At 39.9% G+C, this 19,637-nt stretch overlaps 1 protein-coding gene across 1 annotated transcript in view; it reads right to left on the reverse strand.

Moving 5' to 3' along the window:
• Positions 1 to 19,637, reverse strand: part of LOC133530395 (ras-responsive element-binding protein 1-like) — a 33,706-nt gene that overhangs the window by 2,203 nt on the left and 11,866 nt on the right. Inside the window, exons 3-5 of the mRNA XM_061868307.1 lie at positions 2,587 to 5,296; positions 1,437 to 2,073; positions 475 to 689 (exon numbers count right to left, since the gene is read on the reverse strand). Of these exons, the coding sequence (XP_061724291.1) occupies positions 475 to 689; positions 1,437 to 2,073; positions 2,587 to 5,296 (3,562 nt within the window). The remainder of the gene's footprint in view (positions 1 to 474; positions 690 to 1,436; positions 2,074 to 2,586; positions 5,297 to 19,637) is intronic.

The raw sequence follows: 19,637 nt of genomic DNA on the forward strand, positions 1-19,637 counted from the left end.
CGACTTGATGATCTGCTTCCACTTTCACTTTTTTGTGCACAGCTTAAAGCCTGCAAAGTTTTATTAAAGAAATTTCGGATGGATACTTTTAAAATAGTTAGGGACATGCACCATATTACTGTAGGTACAGCAGTGACTTACTGGCAAGTCCTGTGACCCCTGGGTCACGCCCAGGTGGGGCAAAGGGCGTCAACAGCATTTCTTTTTTCTTTTTTTTTTTTTATACTACGTCGGTGGCAAACAAGCACACGGCCCGCCTGATGGTAAGCAGTCTCCGTAGCCTATGTACGCCTGCAACTCCAGAGGAGTTACATGCGCGTTGCCGACCGTAACCCCGCCCCCCCTCGTTGAGCTCTGGCAACCTTGGCTTAGGCTGCGTGCTTCGCCTCGGGTCATGATAGTCCGATAACAGGAGCAGTTTGAAAATATTAGCACGAATAAACTGTCTAAGAACTACTAGGTACATATACTCACCCATTGCCAACAGTTTGAGGAGTATCCGGCGGCGTGGGCTCCTCATCATCAGTCTCATCCCTATGCTTCTTCCTGTGTCGCAGCATGCTGTGTTTGAGGGTGAACCTCCTCCTGCAGAGGTCGCAGGCGAAGGGCCGCTCGCCGGAGTGGGTGCGCATGTGGCGGCGCAGGTCCTCGGCCGACCAGAAGCGGCGCACGCAGAAGGCGCAGACCACCTGAGGAAAATGGGAGGTTAGAACGGGTTGAAGACGTTTTTTTAGTAAGCTGAATGATATTTTGTGAGGGTTTTTTGTTTTTACCTACATTTAGTTACGAAATAAAATAAATGTTTGTAACAAATGTAAATGGCTCTAGAATCTAGAACCAACTTCATGGCATCAATTTCGCTATGTATGTGACGTAATTTTTAAATTTAGGCTATTTTTTATAGGAAGAGATATTGATTTTGAGGTGAATACAGAATAGAGTGCAGTTTCTTCTAATCTCTATTACTTATATCCATCTATTTTTTGAGTACTACCTATAGAGAGTTCATTCATCTAGCGAAATAGATATCCAACAAAAAAATAGAGGTGTCTATTAGAAGCTAAAACAACAAAATAGTCTTCGATAAGATTGTTCATTACACTGTTAGATATGTGTCAGTCCTACACGGCACCACAGGATTACGGTAAGCTTAAGCGGGCATTAAATTAAACTAGAATAAATACACCCATCATGACAGGAATAATGGTCATATTGACCAAAAAAATAAAAACGGGCTGAATTTATTTTAAGGACTGACCCTTTTATATATAAAAAAAAAACAAAAGGAAACACTCAAGTAAGCAATAACTTACTTAACAATGTTGGAGGGTAGAATAAGTTTTCTGCCAACAAACTGCTATGCAGTTTGGCAGATAAGTGATCATAGCTGATGTAACTTCTCTTTTATAAATAAATTAAATTTAAAAAAAACGAACCTTTCTGTTAGCATGATCCGGGAACTTCCCCTTCTCGTCATCGTCCGCGCTCTCGCTGCGGTCGCTGGCGGCGTCGAGCGCGCCCTTGCTGACGAGCTGCCCGTACTGCGCCGCGTGCGCGCCCGCCAGGTGCCGCAGCGCGCCGCCCCGGTCGCCGAACGACCCCTCGCACAGGTGGCATTTGAACGCCAGCTCCCCATTCGTACTTTCATCCTCGGGATTCGGAGATAGTGGCTGGGAATCCCCAGTTCCATGCCGCGAGGACATGTGTTTCTTTAGAGTTTCTAGAGAGGAGAAAGTGCTTGTGGGACATGAGGCACATTTGAACGGTCTCTCGGGGACGGTTCTAACGTCGCTCGGCGGTGATACCGCCTCAGGGATGGGCTCGGCCAATATAGCTCTCGCTGAGCCTCCATGCTTTCTTAAAAGATGGCGATCGCAGTTGGATTTAGTGGTGAAGAGTAACGGGCAGTGAGGGCATTTGAATGGCTTCTGCCCTGTGTGCGTGAGGACGTGGCGCCGGAGGGAGGACGACCAGGGGAATTTTCGGTGGCAGTAGGGACATGATACGCGGTTCGGCGCGAGGCTGTAGGCGGATTTCTTCTTGGGGGGTTGAGTGCCCGTGTCCGCGTCCGATCTAAAATAAAGTATTTCTTTAGTTTATGCTACGTAAGAATAATTATTTATGTGTATCAATTATTTTTTAACCGTCAAAGTGTATTTTTAATTAGTTCATGTCATCCACTTTGATTGCATAGATTGCGCAGATTTGTCAAATCTAACCTTTAATATCATGACATTATGAGTCGAGGCACGCGTCTTCGTGAATGACACGATCTATATTATATCCTTCAAATGTCAGTATAATTTTCATTATCTTACGTGTATAAATTAAATCGTTTAAATACGCATTAAATCATTGTCACATCAAAAAAATATCTTTAGTGCGTGTAAAAATTCATTCAGTATGTGAAAGTGAATTTCATAAGGTTATTGTAATGTGTTAGGTTAGACTATCCCGGAAAACGAAGTAACTGTGAGTAATCTTTATAATTTATGTACCTCAAGCTTTCTTGTGTAGCATGTAAGTTTCGTTAATATCATATCATAACATTAAAATTGTTATGTAAGTTCAACAATCGATACTTACTTGTTTTCATCACTCCCGGAGTTATTGCCCTCGCTCGTCGACGCGACCAGTCCCTCCTCGTCCTCCTCCTCATCGCTCCTGGTCGGCACCACCGGCACCATGAGCGGCTCCACCGGAACTGGAATATCCTGGCCTTCAGTCTTCTCGGCAATCGGCACCGGCTTGTTGATTAAATTCCCCGCAATTTTGAGATCAAAGTCTTTATGTAACTCCTGTTGTCGCGAAGCCATTAGGATTTCTTCAGCGACCAAATGCGCGGCGCGATGCTCAGTTTTAACTTCAGGTTCTGGCTCTTCGTCTATAACTAGAGTATCATCTTCGTCTTCCTCGTTATCGGCGACTTCGTCGGAATCGCGACGTATTGGCGAACGATCTTGCTGGATCGGTCGTTCTAAGTGGCGGGCTAGAAGCGCGAACTTGACTCGGTCAGCTAGAGAGTCTGATGATGGGTACGGTGGAGGCGCTCGCGGCGCTGGTCGCCGCACGCTCCAATGCTGGGGGTGCTGCTGTTTCACGTGGCGCTCCATGTTCGAGCGGAGAGTGAAGCGAGCTGAACATTGCGAGCATGAGAATGGTCTTTCCGTGCGGTAGCGCCGCTGTTTCTGCTTAGGCATTAGCACGCCGTTTTTGATGACCATTTTAACTGAGTCGTTCTGCTGGATTAAATTGTTTAACGGCCGAGGCGGAGATTCGGGGCGGGGAGGCGGGACTGGAGAGCTATCTCGAGTTGGTTCCTCTTCCTCCGGCTCTTGCTTAGGCTGGGGTTCCTGCTCACCAGTCACGAGTCTACCACCAGACATGCTCAGGCCACGGATGATTTCTTTCTGGATACGCTGCTTTATTTCGGCCAGCTCTTGGGAATCAGATGGGTGGGGAAAAAACGATGGTTGAAGAAAGTAGGGGTTGATAGGAAAGGATGGCGGAAGGCCGGGTAAACCTGGTAGTCCTGGGACCGAGGCGTATAGTTGCGATAGCTGGGTAGCGTAGTACGAGGGATCGATTTTCGGGAGAGAAGTCTCGAAGAGTCTCTGTTGCGCTAGAAGGATTTGAGTCTTCTCGAAAGTAGACGCGGCGACAGCGGCGGGATCAGGAATAGGTTCGAACGCTGGTCGAGAGTTGGTTTTAGGTTCCATATCTTCTTCTACATCACGCTTCTTTTTACTAAGATCAAGAACGTCACAGTTGTCGTTGGTGCTGAGATCCACTGGCGTCTCTTCATCATAGTTGTCAACGTCATCGTTGTTTTTAATGGGGAACTCTGGCGGTCTGAACTCGGGTATTTGCCTCAACTGCCCGATGCCTTTTACTTTGATTCTAGGCGTGGGCGGCTCAGGGTCCCTAGGTATGATAGGTAAATCTGGTAAAGGATTTGGGGTTAACGACGCGACGGGGTGTCTATCGGTTATGAAGCTAGGCGTGAAGTGAGACAGAGGGGTGTCGCGTCCGGTGGGTTCAGGACGCCTGTCGGACTCAGGTGGCGATTGAAAAGCTAGGGATCTCTTCACTTCATCACGAGCTAGCTTGGAGTTGACCTCATCATTGTTAGGATCTTCTGAAGGATGGTAGATAATTGAGCGCTTGACGTCTTCTCGAGTGACTTTAGCGTGACGATTTCTGAGATGCCGTTCGCAGTTGGCTTTGGTCGTGAAGGCGTAGTTGCAGACGGCGCATTCGTACGGACGGTCACCGTTGTGTGTTCTCATGTGTCTTACCAAAGCTGCTTTATCTAGAGACGCGTGAGGGCACATGTTGCACTGATAAGGGCCAGGTCCGGTTCCACTAAGATGAACTCTATTATGGCCCTTCAAAGCTCGAAGATTAGGGAACTTGGCTGGGCATAATCGGCAAGGGAATTCACCTCTGAGTTTCATTCGCCTGAATTCGGCAGCAAAGTTGTCTTGCGTCTCCTCTTGTTCCCTCTCTTTACCAACAGTATCCGGAGGGGTCAAGACCGCACTTTCCAATGGCACTCTAGTTCCGGTAAGTCTTTCTAAGAGACTTCCAGTTGACGTAACGTTTAAGATAGACTGGATATCAGCCAAGTCTCTAGCGGCATCAATATGACGGATACCGTTTCCTGTGTAATGAGAATCTTCGAATTTGGGCGTGAAGCGTTCCATAGGAGGCGTTAAAGTACCGGGTATACCGTATCGATTTCTCAAGTCGAGTTTGGCAAAGAAGTCTTCTCTACGATCTATGCGTTCGGGGCTCTGCACGCTGACGGGATCAGCACAGGTTTTCCTGTGTATATCCAAGGCCTGTCTGCATGGGAAGTCTCTAGAGCACATCTCGCATCTGTACCTCTGTTCTGTGATGGAAATGTGAGGGTTTCGCTCGCAGACTCCTCGAGCTATTTCGGGGAACTTTTTGCTGGAGAAATCTACGAAAGTGAGATCGTTGAAGCCGCGTGTTTCGTCACCATGGACGGTGAAGCGGTGGAGATCGCAGGCGTTACCGGATTCGAAATGTTGGCCGCATTTGGGGCATTCGAATCGGGCGAATCTTTTATCGAGAGGCATTGGGGATGGTGATGTTGACGCAGCCCTTTTGCGCGCTCTCCTAGAGTCTTCCTCCTCGCTCCTGTCCGAGCGATTATCGCTATCGATGCTTGTTGTCCTTGTCACTCTAGGTTCCTGCTTTTCCGCCCTCATATCTTCCATCTCGTTTGTTTCGATCTTCGCCTCTCTGATGACCTCTTCTGTTTTGATTTCTGCAACGACAAAACAGTGTGATTACGATTGATTCTCTGTTTGAATAACGCATTGCTTTCATTTTCCTATTCCAAGAAAACTCTACAATGGGTGACTCAGCCGGTTCGTTGGTAATACTAATGTAGATGGTTTTATTAAAATAATACAATGAGATGTAACACTCATTGTGGGTGCGAGGTTACACATACGTCAATCAGTTAATAGATTTGCATTGTATTATTCAATTCGTCATGTTACCAAGCCGGGTTTTAACTAAAATTACGCTAAACAATCTTTGAAACTGCTTTCTTTGTCGCAAGTTCTGCTACCTGGCAACAGATGGCGTGCGCAACCAAACTCGAAACGACTCGACAACAATATCGATCGCTATTAGTTACAAAACAAAGCTTTTTGTCTGATTCATGCCCTTTGTCTCGAAAGATTCTGTCGCACGTACACAAGTGTTTCAACTACATAGGTATTTCATTATTTGCATAGTCTGCCGCGGTCTGGACATAAAAATCAATAGTGCCGTCGACACCCTAGTCTAAAGCCTACACATTTCTCTATTCTAAAACATCCTATGTTTACAGGATTGTAGTAATTATAAGCCCTTTTCTCCTAACGCGTTAAAATATACATAGTTATAGATACTTGCAGGTGAGTCACGTTAGAAGATATCGTTGTTTTTATGGCTATTCTCGGATGCTCGCTCAATAGCAGGTTTTATCTTTAGGTATTTAGATTAAGAAAGATAACTTGTAATCGATACTTCGGCAGTAATGAACGACTTACATGTTTTAGACTTTGCTCGCTTGAAAGATACTGAAAAGGTAAATTTTGTTTCAAACGGGTAGACGCCTAGCTAAAATCTAAAGGTATCTTGTTTGAGAGAAATGTTTGTATATAAAATCGATAGATGCAACATTTTTCATGTAAATATGCCTAGACTAACGCATAAAACCCACGATTTTAATGTCATCATATCTATAGACTATCCCTCATTTCATGTTTAGGGTTAGATTTTCAAAACTTTTAGCTTTTATTAGTGTGTAGGTATGTTTAAAAGGTACCGAAGTATAGGCTGTGCGTTGTTTTTTTCCCATGCTAAAAAATTAATACGTTTTTACAGTCACTGTGAAGTCAATGATATTATATACCATGACCTCGGTCTCTTTAAAGCAAGAGTAAATAGGCTACTACTGAACCGGTGAGCTCCATCTTAGGCTCTGTCTTCACTTTCCATCAGGTGTGACTAGAGCCAATCGCCGATCAGTTGTTAATAAGAAAATATATATATATATATATATATATATATATATATATAACTATAGATAGGCTATACTCATACATAAGGAGCACAAAAAATACTTCCATATTTTATATCTATACCTACGAAGTAATCTGCTATGTTTGATTAATTTTCGCTTTCCATTCATCTTTGTCATACTCGTTGTTAAACATGAGCTTATCTCTTTCTCTTTAGGTGAGCGGGAGCTGGTTACCACGTACACATCTCTCGCTTGCCCAGATGCGACTAAAGGCAACTTGTACAATATGTCACAAGGTAAGCGCTTCAATTTTGGAACTCCTTAACTTATCTTGAGTTATGATCAATCATTGTGAGATGTTAATATTAAATTACCCTAAAGAAGCTATCAAGAATATTTGAATGTAGAAATTAATAAAGTACTTATTTCTCGATATGTTAACCGTAACTTAAATTTTACTACCTCTATTTGTATTTTTTTCATAGAGCATTTTTTAGCTCAATGAGGCGCAAGTGAGTCTTGCACTCACGATTTTAAATTTTCCAAGAAAAAGAGTAACATTAACAGGGAACTGAGTGAACTTTCACAGTACGCGTAAATGAATCACCAATTCACCATGTAGCCATGTACTGTCTCATTATATGATAAAACACTAAAATGGTCCGAAGGATGTCACCGTTAATTCCCGATTGACAGCGCCGTGACTCAGAATGTTTAGGCAGTTTTGGACGCAATAACTACTCATCTATTAATTCATTATTACAGCCCTTGTATCGTGTACCTATCGAGTCATTTGTTTTTGTTGCGCGCGGTCACTTTAAAATAAGTTTTATTAAAAGGGCTAGAACATTAGTAGAAATATTCATAATTGACTTCACATGCTAGATAATAATTTTGAGGGTTACACCGGTGTTTCCCAAAGTCGACTGGGCTCCGACCCATCTAACATAAACTGCCAAATTCCGGACCCACGTCTTGGCCTTCTTAAAAAGGAGGCATAAAGTATGATTGATAACGCTCAGATAGCCCGATTGGTCGGAATGTCGTCTTATGTTTCAGGACCCATTCAATATTCGCTCGGGACTCACTAATGGGTTGCGACCCATAGTTTGGGAAATGCTGGGTTAGACAATAATGTAGGCATATCATAGGTACTTTAATTTGATTAAATGAAAGATTGCATTCTTTAGCCTTCAACGTAAACACACTATGAATAAATTCTATAGAGAGAACGCGTATGTTTTTTTTATTGGATAGATTATACTGTATGGTACACTCTGTACGTACATATTATTCAAATTAGAATGTTTTAATTCATGATAGCCTATGTAGTGTCCCTCTGCTGGACAAAGGCCTCCCCCCTAGACTTCCAATCTTCCCTATGAACTGCAGCATCCGTCCAGTTGCTGAGAAATGCGTCCAGGTCGTCCCGCCATCTCCTCTTAGGCCGACCACGCCGGCGTTTACGTTGAGGCACCCACTCCGTGGCTAGTTTAGCCCACCACTGTGGGTGCATACGTCGTACATGGCCTGCCCAGTCCCACTTTGGCCTGGTGGTTTTAAACCCAATGTCGACAATGCCTGTTTTGGCGCGCAACGTAGCGTTTCGGATCTGGTCAATCCTTATCATCCCAAGCATTAACTATTACTTTATTACTATCAGTCAATAAACTAGTAAGAAAAAAACAGATTAACGCAAAAATTTGAAAACAAAATACCAAATTTTGAATTCCAGGATATTATGAAAACTGAATTTCCTACAAAACCAAAGATTTCCGACCGAATCGGATTACGATTTATCAATGAAACATTGTTTTCGTCTAAAACTGTCGACTGACGCAAAACAATTGCAACACAGCAATGTCATAGCACGAATTAAAACTAAACCGTAACATATTAAGAAGCCTCATTTAAATATGCATCTTAACTCTTTGCATCAAGGTATAAATTTGCTTAGGGGTTGTTGAAAACTTGAGACAGTTTTGTTTTTAATTGTGATAGAACAAGACACCTTGCCAAAGCCGGATTGGTATCTCATTCATGAATTAGAAACATGTTATGGAGTGCAGATATACGTCCGGTTACGCGGTGGTGTCAAATGAGGAAATCAGAAACTAAGACAACTTTTCCATGAAATATGAAATTGGTCGAGAACGTTCGGAAATTCCAGAGATATCTATGCCTAGAATACCTCTGGAATGCATATAAACAGTGCCGATACCACATTTGCACTGAGGAAAATACAATTGGGTGATTTTTAAATGGTGGGAACTGTTAAAGGTTTGCATAAATGGCGCCAGCATAGGTTTCCCCCGTCTCTAGTTTATTTTATATGAGATTTGGCTTAAATGGCATAGCATCCAGGCCATAAAACTATTAAAAAAAAGAATTTAACACAATAAGGACGTTGACCGTATTTAAAATAAAGAGACCATTAATAGACAAATGTAATTTCTATTTTATTTATAATATAGAAAGTAAAGAGTAGGTAAGTTGACACCGTGACGTCATTTGCGTGAATTTCATATAAATTCCATAGTGGGAAATCGTTTTGACAGTTCGAAAAAAGAAACTGATTTGACTAGTAGTCACCCTATTAGGGATTAACAGGGAAACCTACTTCGGCCGGCCAACTCAATTGTGGATGGCGATTTGGCGAAGCCTCTATAAGGAAATCGCCGGAGCTCGCAATGAGTAAATGAAATCATTCCTGGGTAACGCGAAAAGTTTTCTTTACCCAAAGGACTCGCGCCGTGAAAGGGTAATAGGGATTGGAATTTTAGGGCACCTTACGATATATAGGTAAAGTAGGTCCCACTGCTGGATAAACGCTTTCGTTTCATTGCACGGGTATCATGTATTTTGATACAACAAGGTTTTTGAATTCAAGATTCGATTCTGGATTTTCAGATTTTAATAAATTTGGAACCGAGGCTGAGGCAGGCCAAAAATGAGATGGCTAGACGACCTGGACTTGTGTGGCGACTGGCGGGAGCATGCACGAAGCCGCTACAAGTGGCGGAAGACAGGCCTATGCTCAGCAGTGGGTTGAGTTGATAAGCTGTTAGTATACAACTGTGGGACACAATATAGACTATAAAATAACCAAGGGATGAACTGTGGGTGTACGTCTTTTTACTATGAAGGGGAAACTTTTTGCGATAACTCAAAAACAGCTTAACTTAAGCTCTACTTCCAAGTTTTTTTTCATATTTTTTGGACCTATGGTTCAAAAGTTAGAGGAGGAGGACACATTTTTTTTCTTTTGGAGCAATTATCTCCGAATATCAAGAAATGTTTGTTGAAGACCCCTATTAGTTTTGAAAGATCTTTCCAATACTGTAGGGTTGAAGCAAAAAAAATGTTCACCCCTACTTTACGTGTAGGGGAGGTAACCTAAAAAAAAAAAAAAATTAGATTTTATTGTACAACTTTGTCGGCTTTATTGATTTATATATCCATGCCAAATTTCAGCTTTCTAGCACTAGCGACCACGGAGCAAAGCCTCGGACAGACAGACGGACATGGCGAAACTATAAGGGTTCCTAGTTGACTACGGAACCCTCAAAAACGAATGAGACTGTCCTATAAAACACCTAGTTCTTAGTTAGCCTACTCTAAATGCCTTATTTAGGTATTTTATGAAGTATTTGCCCGTAAGCAGTGTCAAGTTCCGGCAGATCTGAGGAAACACGAGCCGGCGGCGTATAAAAGAAAACAGGTCATATACTTAATGTGTGATAAAATCTAGAACGATTTATTGTTCTAGATTAATAATAAATTGACTAACAAAACAGGTAGGTATTAACTACTTTATGATTATGTTTTTACTAACAGATACCATTAGTACCTATATTAATTAATTAAAATAATTAACACAAATATTAATTAATATAGCATTTTTTTTATAAGTACACCAGCTTTTACCGGAAACTTCTACGTGAAATGATGATGATGATTGGTAACAAGGAAAATTTATTGTAAAAAAACGACTGCTTATATATATTATTGAAATGATCTATTCACTAGCTGTGGTAAGAACTCCCCCCCCCCCTTTTTCAAAATGTATATAGCCTATGTGACCTACCACAATTCTGACGAATGCAACTACACCTCTTACGTCAAAAACTCTCCGGCCGTTTGGCCTGTAGGGCGTGATAAAGAAATGGACATACATACGCTCGAAAAACATTACCCTCCTTCTGACGCAGTCGGGTAAAAACTAACATATGTCGTTACCCGGACCTCACTCTATCTACATACCGAATTTCAACTAAATCGGTTCAGCAGTTGAAGACAGAGAGATATCTTCATATTTATATTATAATATTTTATTTATTTCTTATTAACATAAAAAGATACATCTTACACAAATACAGAGACCCACAACAGTTTACTCGGTTTGACTGTGGGATCGTGCAGTCTCTACTCTTTTATACTAGTATTTATATTATAATACAATTACTATATACTTCTATAGACTCAATAATTACTTTATGCAGTTTCCAAGGTTATTAGTATTAAGTAGGGTACTAGTATATAAAATAAGGAATGAGTATATATCTATTTAATATCCTTAATATAATAAAATAATTCACAGTCCATTACAAAAATTACATATTATTATTATTATTTTTTACACAAATAATGTAGGTATAATGTACGCGTGTACATGGAATAGACAATTAGCATAAAACGTTGCTTGAAAGTACCTACAGAGTTTTGGATTTGTCAAGTTTTTCAACTAAACTACTTAATTTAAGTGTTTAGACTTTAACACATATACCTAGTCAAGAAATTAATTATGTTTAATCTCAATTTACAGATGATGTATTTGTGTAATTGTGAATTCACAGCAATACGAATTCAACGCCTCCGTACAAACACATTTCGGGGAAGTAATCTTTCCAAAAATGCAGATTTTAGGCGAAAACGCAACTTCATGATATATACCGATGACATGGCACTTCGATTGTTTCGTATCGTATTTAAAATGCCGTATTTCAACCGAAACTATACGCAAGAATTCTTAGAATTATGTTCGAAGAAATGCGAACGAAATACGATCAGGAATACTTATACAGAATGTAACAAAAATGGTGGGGATCCGTTTAAGGACATTTTGGATATCGTATTCTGATAAGGAAAAAGTAGAAGAAAGAATTATTGTCGCGACAATTTTTTTTTCAATGGGCAGGTCGTCCAACCATCAATCAAAAGCCAAAAATTATTCGCGTCAAAAAATATTTCTTCTACGAAATGTATAACCTACTGAAATTGTCTCGAATAAAAAATATGAGAGCTCTGGTACATATTTAATAAATTTTTGGTCCATAATTATAAGGCGATCGAAATGTTTTTCACTACTTATATATGGAAGAAGTCACGGATGGAAACTGGTAGAAAGAAATACTTAAATAAACATTAGTTAAGTGTTCAATTCAAGGTTTACTATCTGAAATCGACTTGTGATTCCAACTCGATTCTAAATCCAAACCGGACGTCAACGAATCGATAAAATCAACGATTCTTTGCGAAACATGATCGTGCTTCAAAAATAATCGCCTGCTGATTTATTCTCCTGGACATCACGATAACCGGACGAAAACCATCAAATCCTCGGGTTCACTCGAGTTCAAATACGGAGAAAAGGTGTGACATAGATGCGCACACGTCTCAGACTTCCTCCTTCCCGCTTATTCAGAATTTAAATCGACCTATCGCCATCCCGACTCGTCCTTATAGTCTCAATCGATTATACTCCTTATTTATTCGTCAATAAAGTGCGCATGCCCACGCGCATATTATAAGCGTTTTGATTGATATGGTGAGGACGTCGCCGGTCCCGCTGCTTTCTTCCACACTCCAATGGGCCTCAACGGTACTGGATTACACCGTGTCGTATCTCTAAGCCCTCATTTATGGTGTCGCCATCGACAATTACTGCCTACCGTCTACTTACTTGATAAGTTCTGACGATTTCAAAAGTCTTACATCAAGCGAAATTCATCTTTATACTACGGCGATAGAATTTAGATTAGAATGTTTACGGGAAATAGATAAAAGGCGAGTCCGATATGTGACAACCGTAAGGCTGCTATTGTCTAGAAATTGATAATACGTGTAGGACGGTCATTTGGTTTGCGAAGTTCGTCTTGAGAGAAATTTAATGAAAAGGCTGCCGAAATTACGTGGGATACATCTATGAATTCCCATGTCACTTTTTCAATCCGACTAGCTCCAATTTTTTTGTTTATGCAATTTTAGGTTTGTCATGTTTTGACAAGATGATATCTAGACATCATAAGGTCAACTAGATGAACTTGCGCGTTAACTAAAGGTTTTCTGTGTTCTTTTTGTAAGGTATCTTATGTCTGAGTACCTAATCACATTTTGGCTGGCTAAACTATGGCTGTGTTGAAATAATGATAATGCAACAAAAGCACTAATTATAGACGTTCAAGCGAAAATGTCGAGCTAGAACGAAAATTAATTATTCAGTGACAGTATTTATGTAAAAGTTATCTAAGCATCAAGTTATACCAAGAATTCATTGACAACAGTAATAACGAACACTACAGTTCATTACGACATATATAAAACCGACGCACGTCGCCCGCTCCGTTACTCTCAGCCCTTCAAGAATTAATATTCTCGCTCGATTCATTCAATCGTTCACTCGTTCAGCGCAATTAGGACACTTTTCCGTTTAGAGAAAGTTGGTTCGATTGGTTTTCGGATGTCGAAGGCTTCATAACGCGCACATAACTGCGTTTTGTTTCTTCAATGTACCGTACGTTAATATTCTACGTTCTTGTGAAAAAAATGCCGGAGCAAAACCGGTGTAAGTATGACCTCCAAATATTCAATGGAGTGGAATACCTACTTATTTATAAGGAACAAGCTTAGACGAAACATATGACTTTATATGAGCTTCTAATTTAGATGTAACCCTTCTCGCATGATCGAATTAAACTAAGGAATAACTGACCGTCCATAGTTTAAACAGAGTGTTTTATAAATAGAATACAGTCGGTAACGTTAAATTCTGCAAGAGTGTTAACACGTACATACCTAAGATTTGCAATGCAGCTCGTACGGATTGCAAATTCTATGATCAAGTCTTCATTACCCATTATAAATATGTCTAAACCTCTCAATATACGTATTAGTCATTACTGTAGAAGCCGGGAAACGATGGGTTGCAGACCAAGTAGATTTAGATTATAGGGATAGGTACGCGGCCGGCAACCCAGTTTCTCGCCGAAATTTGTACAGTGCTCTTCTCAAACATGCAATGAAAAAAAATTCAGTCGATTTGTTTTATACGTAGGTTTACACAGTTAACAATTTGACGTTTAAAAACGAAAGAAGGTTGCTTTACAGGCCTAGGTGTGTAAGGCTGTATTAAATTCCTTTACATATCATCTTCACTCTTCGCACCGGATACGTAGTATTTCCGGACCTAATTTGAAGTAAGTCATGTCAATATTTCATTGCAAGTTTGAGAAAAATTGTCTTGAATCAATAGATGCGCTGGGGAAACTTATATAACTTTAAAACAGGCGGACCGATAGAACATACGATATAAAGGTGCATTGGGGTTATTTCGAAAGTGGGGTAATTTTCTTATACTGCACCTCTTATCATGGTATCTTGCTTAGTATTGCTATAATAGAAAGTGCGTCTAGTTTAGTAGATATAGTGGTAGTTTCGAAATTATCCCAATGCAAAAGTACTTAACAATGTAGGGGTTTTTACACTAGGTTGTACGTTAGGGCAAAATGCAATCGACAACGTACAGTCGAGTTCATAAATATGTATACATTTCTTCACCTTAATTCTTTGCGATAAGGTGAAAAATGTATACATATTTATGAACTCGAGTGTACCTCAATCAAGTTTTACCTATTATATAGGAACTCAGTCAAGACAATGTATAAATAGACAGGCTCACTCAAGATTCAGGAGTGTCATAAGCTTCATAACCACCGTTAGCTGCGGAAGCCGCGATCCTGACGTGCATAGCGATCATTTTCAAGATGGCGGCCGTTTCTTGGTCACACTGGATCGATTTGGTTTATTTAGTTGATGGCAAACCAGTATACAGCTCCCGGATAATATGTAGTTACCGTAGAAAATGGTCTATTGCAATTTCCATAAGTAAGTCTCTTCGAAAAACTGAGAGGGAGTACAGCAACACGCAGCAACAAGCAACAGCAACGAATGTTTAATATATGTGTATTGTGTAAGACGGTCCGAAAATAATTCTGGATTTATTTATTAACAATAAGTACTGGAAATGGACACATGCAGGCAGACCAAAAATATTTTACCGGAATTGAACTACAAGCTCACCAAATTATTTAACAATAAGTACTGGAATGAAATGGACACATGCAGGCAGACCAAAAATATGTTACCGGAATTGAACTACAAGCTCACCAAATTATTTAACAATAAGTACTGGAATGAAATGGACACATGCAGGCAGACCAAAAATATTTTAGCGGAATTGAACTACAAGCTCACCAAAATACTACTGAAAACACCTAGACACCAACTAGGTACGTAAAATAGTAGGATCAATTACAGGACATAACACACTAAACAAACACCTACACAACATGGGTAAAACAGACATCCCCATATGCAGAGCGTGCATAGAAGAGGAAACACAAAAACACATTCTCCTAGACAGTAAACAGGTAGAAGTATACAGGAGCTAACTAGGGACTACGTGCGCACTAAGAGAGGCAGTTAGCAACCTGAAAACATTGCTAGGCTTCGTGGAGGAGCCGGGGTGGTTAGAGTAGCGCTACCTCGTTTCACGCAAAATAGGCACAATGGTGGTCGATTTGCGGAAAATGCCCAAAAGCACTAAAACTATGGTTTAATATGTAATGTCTAATAGGTTCCTCTATATTTTCAATCATGTCTCTAAATCCTTGCTTACTTTGTGTAAGTAGCTTAATTACGAGTAATGAAATTTGAATCAGTTTGCAATCAGTAGAATGTTCGGAAACAGCAAAAATCTATTGTTTATCAGAATTTCCTGTCCGATCCAAAGGTAAACAACCTGGGCACGTGTAACAAACCTACGAGTAACATATTTAAAAGTAGACGTGACACATTTCGTAATTGTTTATATGAAAATTGTGGCCATTTCCTGATGAATTCGTGAAGTTACTTACAATTTGACGAAGAAAAGAAAGAGGTTGATTTATATTTTGGGACAATTTAAACATTTTACCATTGTAAAGTTTATCAGATAAATATCCTCTATTTATCTACAGTGGCCCATTTCTCGAACGCTATTAGTCTAATATTATTAGTGTGTTGCCATGGTAACCCAAACGACTAACTTGACAGTTCGTGGACTATATTAGTCTAATCCCGTTCGAGAAATGGGCCCCAGTTGGATCAATTAGTAAGAGTAAAATGGCAGCAGTTGCATCATATATATTACGATTGAAAAGTCAAGTAAATAAAATAAACTTTAATCAATAATAAGTTTAATATTTACCTACTTACGAGTATATCATAACGCGGCAATCTTTAGAAACATCCTAGCTGCTTGGGTACGAGATGATAGCCCTCATCGTACCCAAGCGATGTGAAAAACACTAAAATTTAGGGCGGTTTCAGACTAGCGTATTTTTCTGCGCGTATACTGTTGTGTCGGCGGTACGAGGTTACGAGCTTACATGCGGGTTACTTTTCTTAAGCCGCCCTTACATTCGAATTTAAAACTCCACCAGCGTTACTATTGCAGTGTTCCTGTGCAGCATTGCTGTCGGCTGCACGCTGCAGCAGAAGCGCTCGTGCAGTCTGTATCAGAACGTAACCTTAATTCTGATATGAGTGACATGAAGAGAGGTATGGGCATTATGAATGTCATCTTGTGTGGTAGGGCACAGCACAGCGAATGTCATTCCAGATCTAGAGCAGAGCCCAACTGAGGAAGACGCCTTACAGAAAACCGCAGCCAAATAACACTAAACCCTTATAGTATTGAGTGTTAAGGTCGGGAACGCGCATGTGAGTTACATGGAGTCACAGGCGTCCTCCATAGGCTACGGAGACTGCTTACTACCAGGCGGGCCGTATGCTTATTTGCCACCGATGTAGTATAAAAAAACATGTGTTTGCCATGACATGCTATTCATTATGTTTTTTAAAGACGTGCATAGTTTAATTTACGATTTGCGATTAGAAATTAACAAGCTACATTCACAGCGGATTCCTGCGAACTACGCAGTAAAAAAACATCAAGGTTCCATATTTACATAACTACAATAAAAATAGGTACATATACATAAGTAATGAAATTATTTGCGCGTACAGCGCATACTAGTCCTATTTGCATTTTACTTTATTTCAAAATGTAAGGTTAGGAGTGTAATTTAAACAAATAAGATTATTTTTGACGACCTGTCTGGCCTAGTGGGTTGGGTAATGACCCTGCCTATGAAGCCGATGGTCCCGAGCTCAAATGCTGGTAAGGGCATATATTTGTGTGATGATCACGGATATTTGTTCCTGAGTCATGGCTGTTTTCTATATGTATTTAAGTATTTATATATTAGGTATATATATCGTTGTCTAAGTTGTCTACAATGGCTACAATATAAACCTTCATTGAGCTTACTGTGGGACTTCGTCGATTTATGTAATTACATCCTTATAATGTCTTCTTCCTCGCGTTGTCCCGGTTTGCCACGGCTTTGTAACCTGGGGTCCGCTTGGCAACTAATCCCTAGAATTGGCGTAGGCACAAATTTTTACGAAAGTGACTGCCAACTGACCTTCCAACCCAGAGGGTAAACTAGGCCTTATTGGGACTACTCCAATTTCCTCACGATGTTTTCCTTCACCGAAAAGCGACTGGTGAATATCAAATGATATTTCGTACATAAGTCCCGAAAAACTCACTGGGTTTGAACCCACGACCTCCGGATTGCAAGTCGCACGCACTTACCGTTAGGCTAACAGCGCTTCTTAATATGTCCTTATAAATAATGTTTGTATAATATTTATTATTACTTATTAGTTAAATGATAGTTCGGCTGTCAAACTCGTGGCACCATTTTTTAAACTACACCTTTTTTATCAATAAAAATCTTGAAAAACTAAGTCATCAACGCCCCGTTTAAACGTAAACCCATTACTCATCTTTTATCAAGACGGTCCAATTGCCCTAACTCGGCACCGGAACTGCCGGTTATCTCCAGATAAAAGTACCGTTCAGATGTCCAACGCCTTCGACAAACGGCTGATACAATGAGTAAATGTACGATTTTGTGGCCTACTTAGAAAGTATGACTAATGACCAGATAAGTCGGCTAATTATTGAATTCGGAAAGTGTAAAAGATTTACTCAAACATGCGTGGAAATATTGTCATTAAGTTTGCGAAACACCATAGTATACATTAACGAGACGCGCCGGCAATGGATTTTTGTTCAACATTAATGGCCAGCCTAGACGTATAATAGTATTTTATACAATGGTGATATACTTAATAGAGAGCTTTTCAGTCGAGTACCATATTTAGGCAACGAAGGTTGCAAAGTTGCCTAAGTAAGGTACGAGATTGAAAAGCTTGATTATACCACTATTGTATACAATACTTTTTCTACGAGTCATCTTAAATAATACTTTTTTACTATAAAACCTAAATAATTAATCAAAACTGGTATCTCAGTAGACAAAAATGTGGTACAAAAGACAAACGCGTGACTATTTGTAAAAAAAATTATAGTTGAATAGCGTATCGAAATGAATATTATATTTGAGCTGTGAGCCCATACATGGAAAGTACGCAATTATAGTTTGGTATACGAAATCTAAATTCAACCATTACAGTCGACGAGTAGAAAAATTACTTTGCACGCACCGCGACGAACATTGAAATGTTTGGTATTATTTTATGGACGTATTTTTTTGAGAATCTCGGGATCGGGATATGAATTACGTGTTCATATAATGGACTTCACGCGGCTCTTTACACTCCCGGCCAGCAATTCCATATTTCCTGGCCTTTGTAGATGAACTATTTCGGTGCAACAGCGAGACAATTAAAGAGAAAACATCTCATTACGCCATTGGAATGCGTCAGACTCTGAGAGGAAGCATCCTTTTGAGCCGCCACTTGTGTCTACAGACATCTTTCTGAGATGTAGACTACTAGCTGTAGATCCCGCACGACGTGCTAAACTATACCTCTCGCGTCGAATGATGGTCTCTAAAAAGTTTAATTTTATATGGAGTAGGTGTCGCGTAAAACTTATTTATTTATTTATTTAGGTTTGCTAACAGGTGCAATACAAAATAAGTTTTTGACAAAAAAATCATTTTCGGTACAAGCTTTTATCGCTGACCGTACTTTTCTTTCCACAGGCAACTAATACTCATCGAAAAAATCTAAAAACCCCAAACACAATTAGGTTGCGTTGTTTTATTACAGAGATCCTATGGCCACCTCCTGTCTCCATCATCAGATCAGCTCGATGGTACCATAATACTGAATTGTTACCGTACTTACATATGTATGAAAAGTTTCAGCTTCATCAAAAACCAGGAAGTGGATCAAATTTAACTTGCAAGATTTGACCCGTACATACATAGATACATTGCAAGTTAAATAAAAGCTCTTAAAATACTTATTATAAATGATAAGTTATAAAATAAGATTGTCAACCAATTGTATTCACCCAATTACAGGCAAACACGGCATGCATGTAACCAATAGATGTTCCTTACATATGTTTTTTTTTATCCTAAGTACTAAATATATACAAGGTAATGCTGGAATTAGTAGAATACAGAAAATAAGCTAAGTAACTAGTGAAATTGATGCCATCAGTCTAAGTAGTAGAAATAGTAGTAGTGTTTGTAGACATTGTTTTGGAGTGTAGCCACATTCATTTATTTAGAAATGTATATAACGTGTCCCTCATGAAGACGCGTGGCTTGACTCTTAATGTTATTAACCTTTTCGCCGCCATTGACTCGATATAAAGTTAGTTTCGTGTCCCACACGCCACGACTTGATATCAAGTCCTGGTTTTGGTCAGGTTTGTGTAAAC

This window comes from Cydia pomonella, chromosome 22 (genome assembly GCF_033807575.1).
Source record: "Cydia pomonella isolate Wapato2018A chromosome 22, ilCydPomo1, whole genome shotgun sequence".
In the NCBI taxonomy this organism is placed as follows: Eukaryota; Metazoa; Arthropoda; class Insecta; order Lepidoptera; family Tortricidae; genus Cydia; species Cydia pomonella.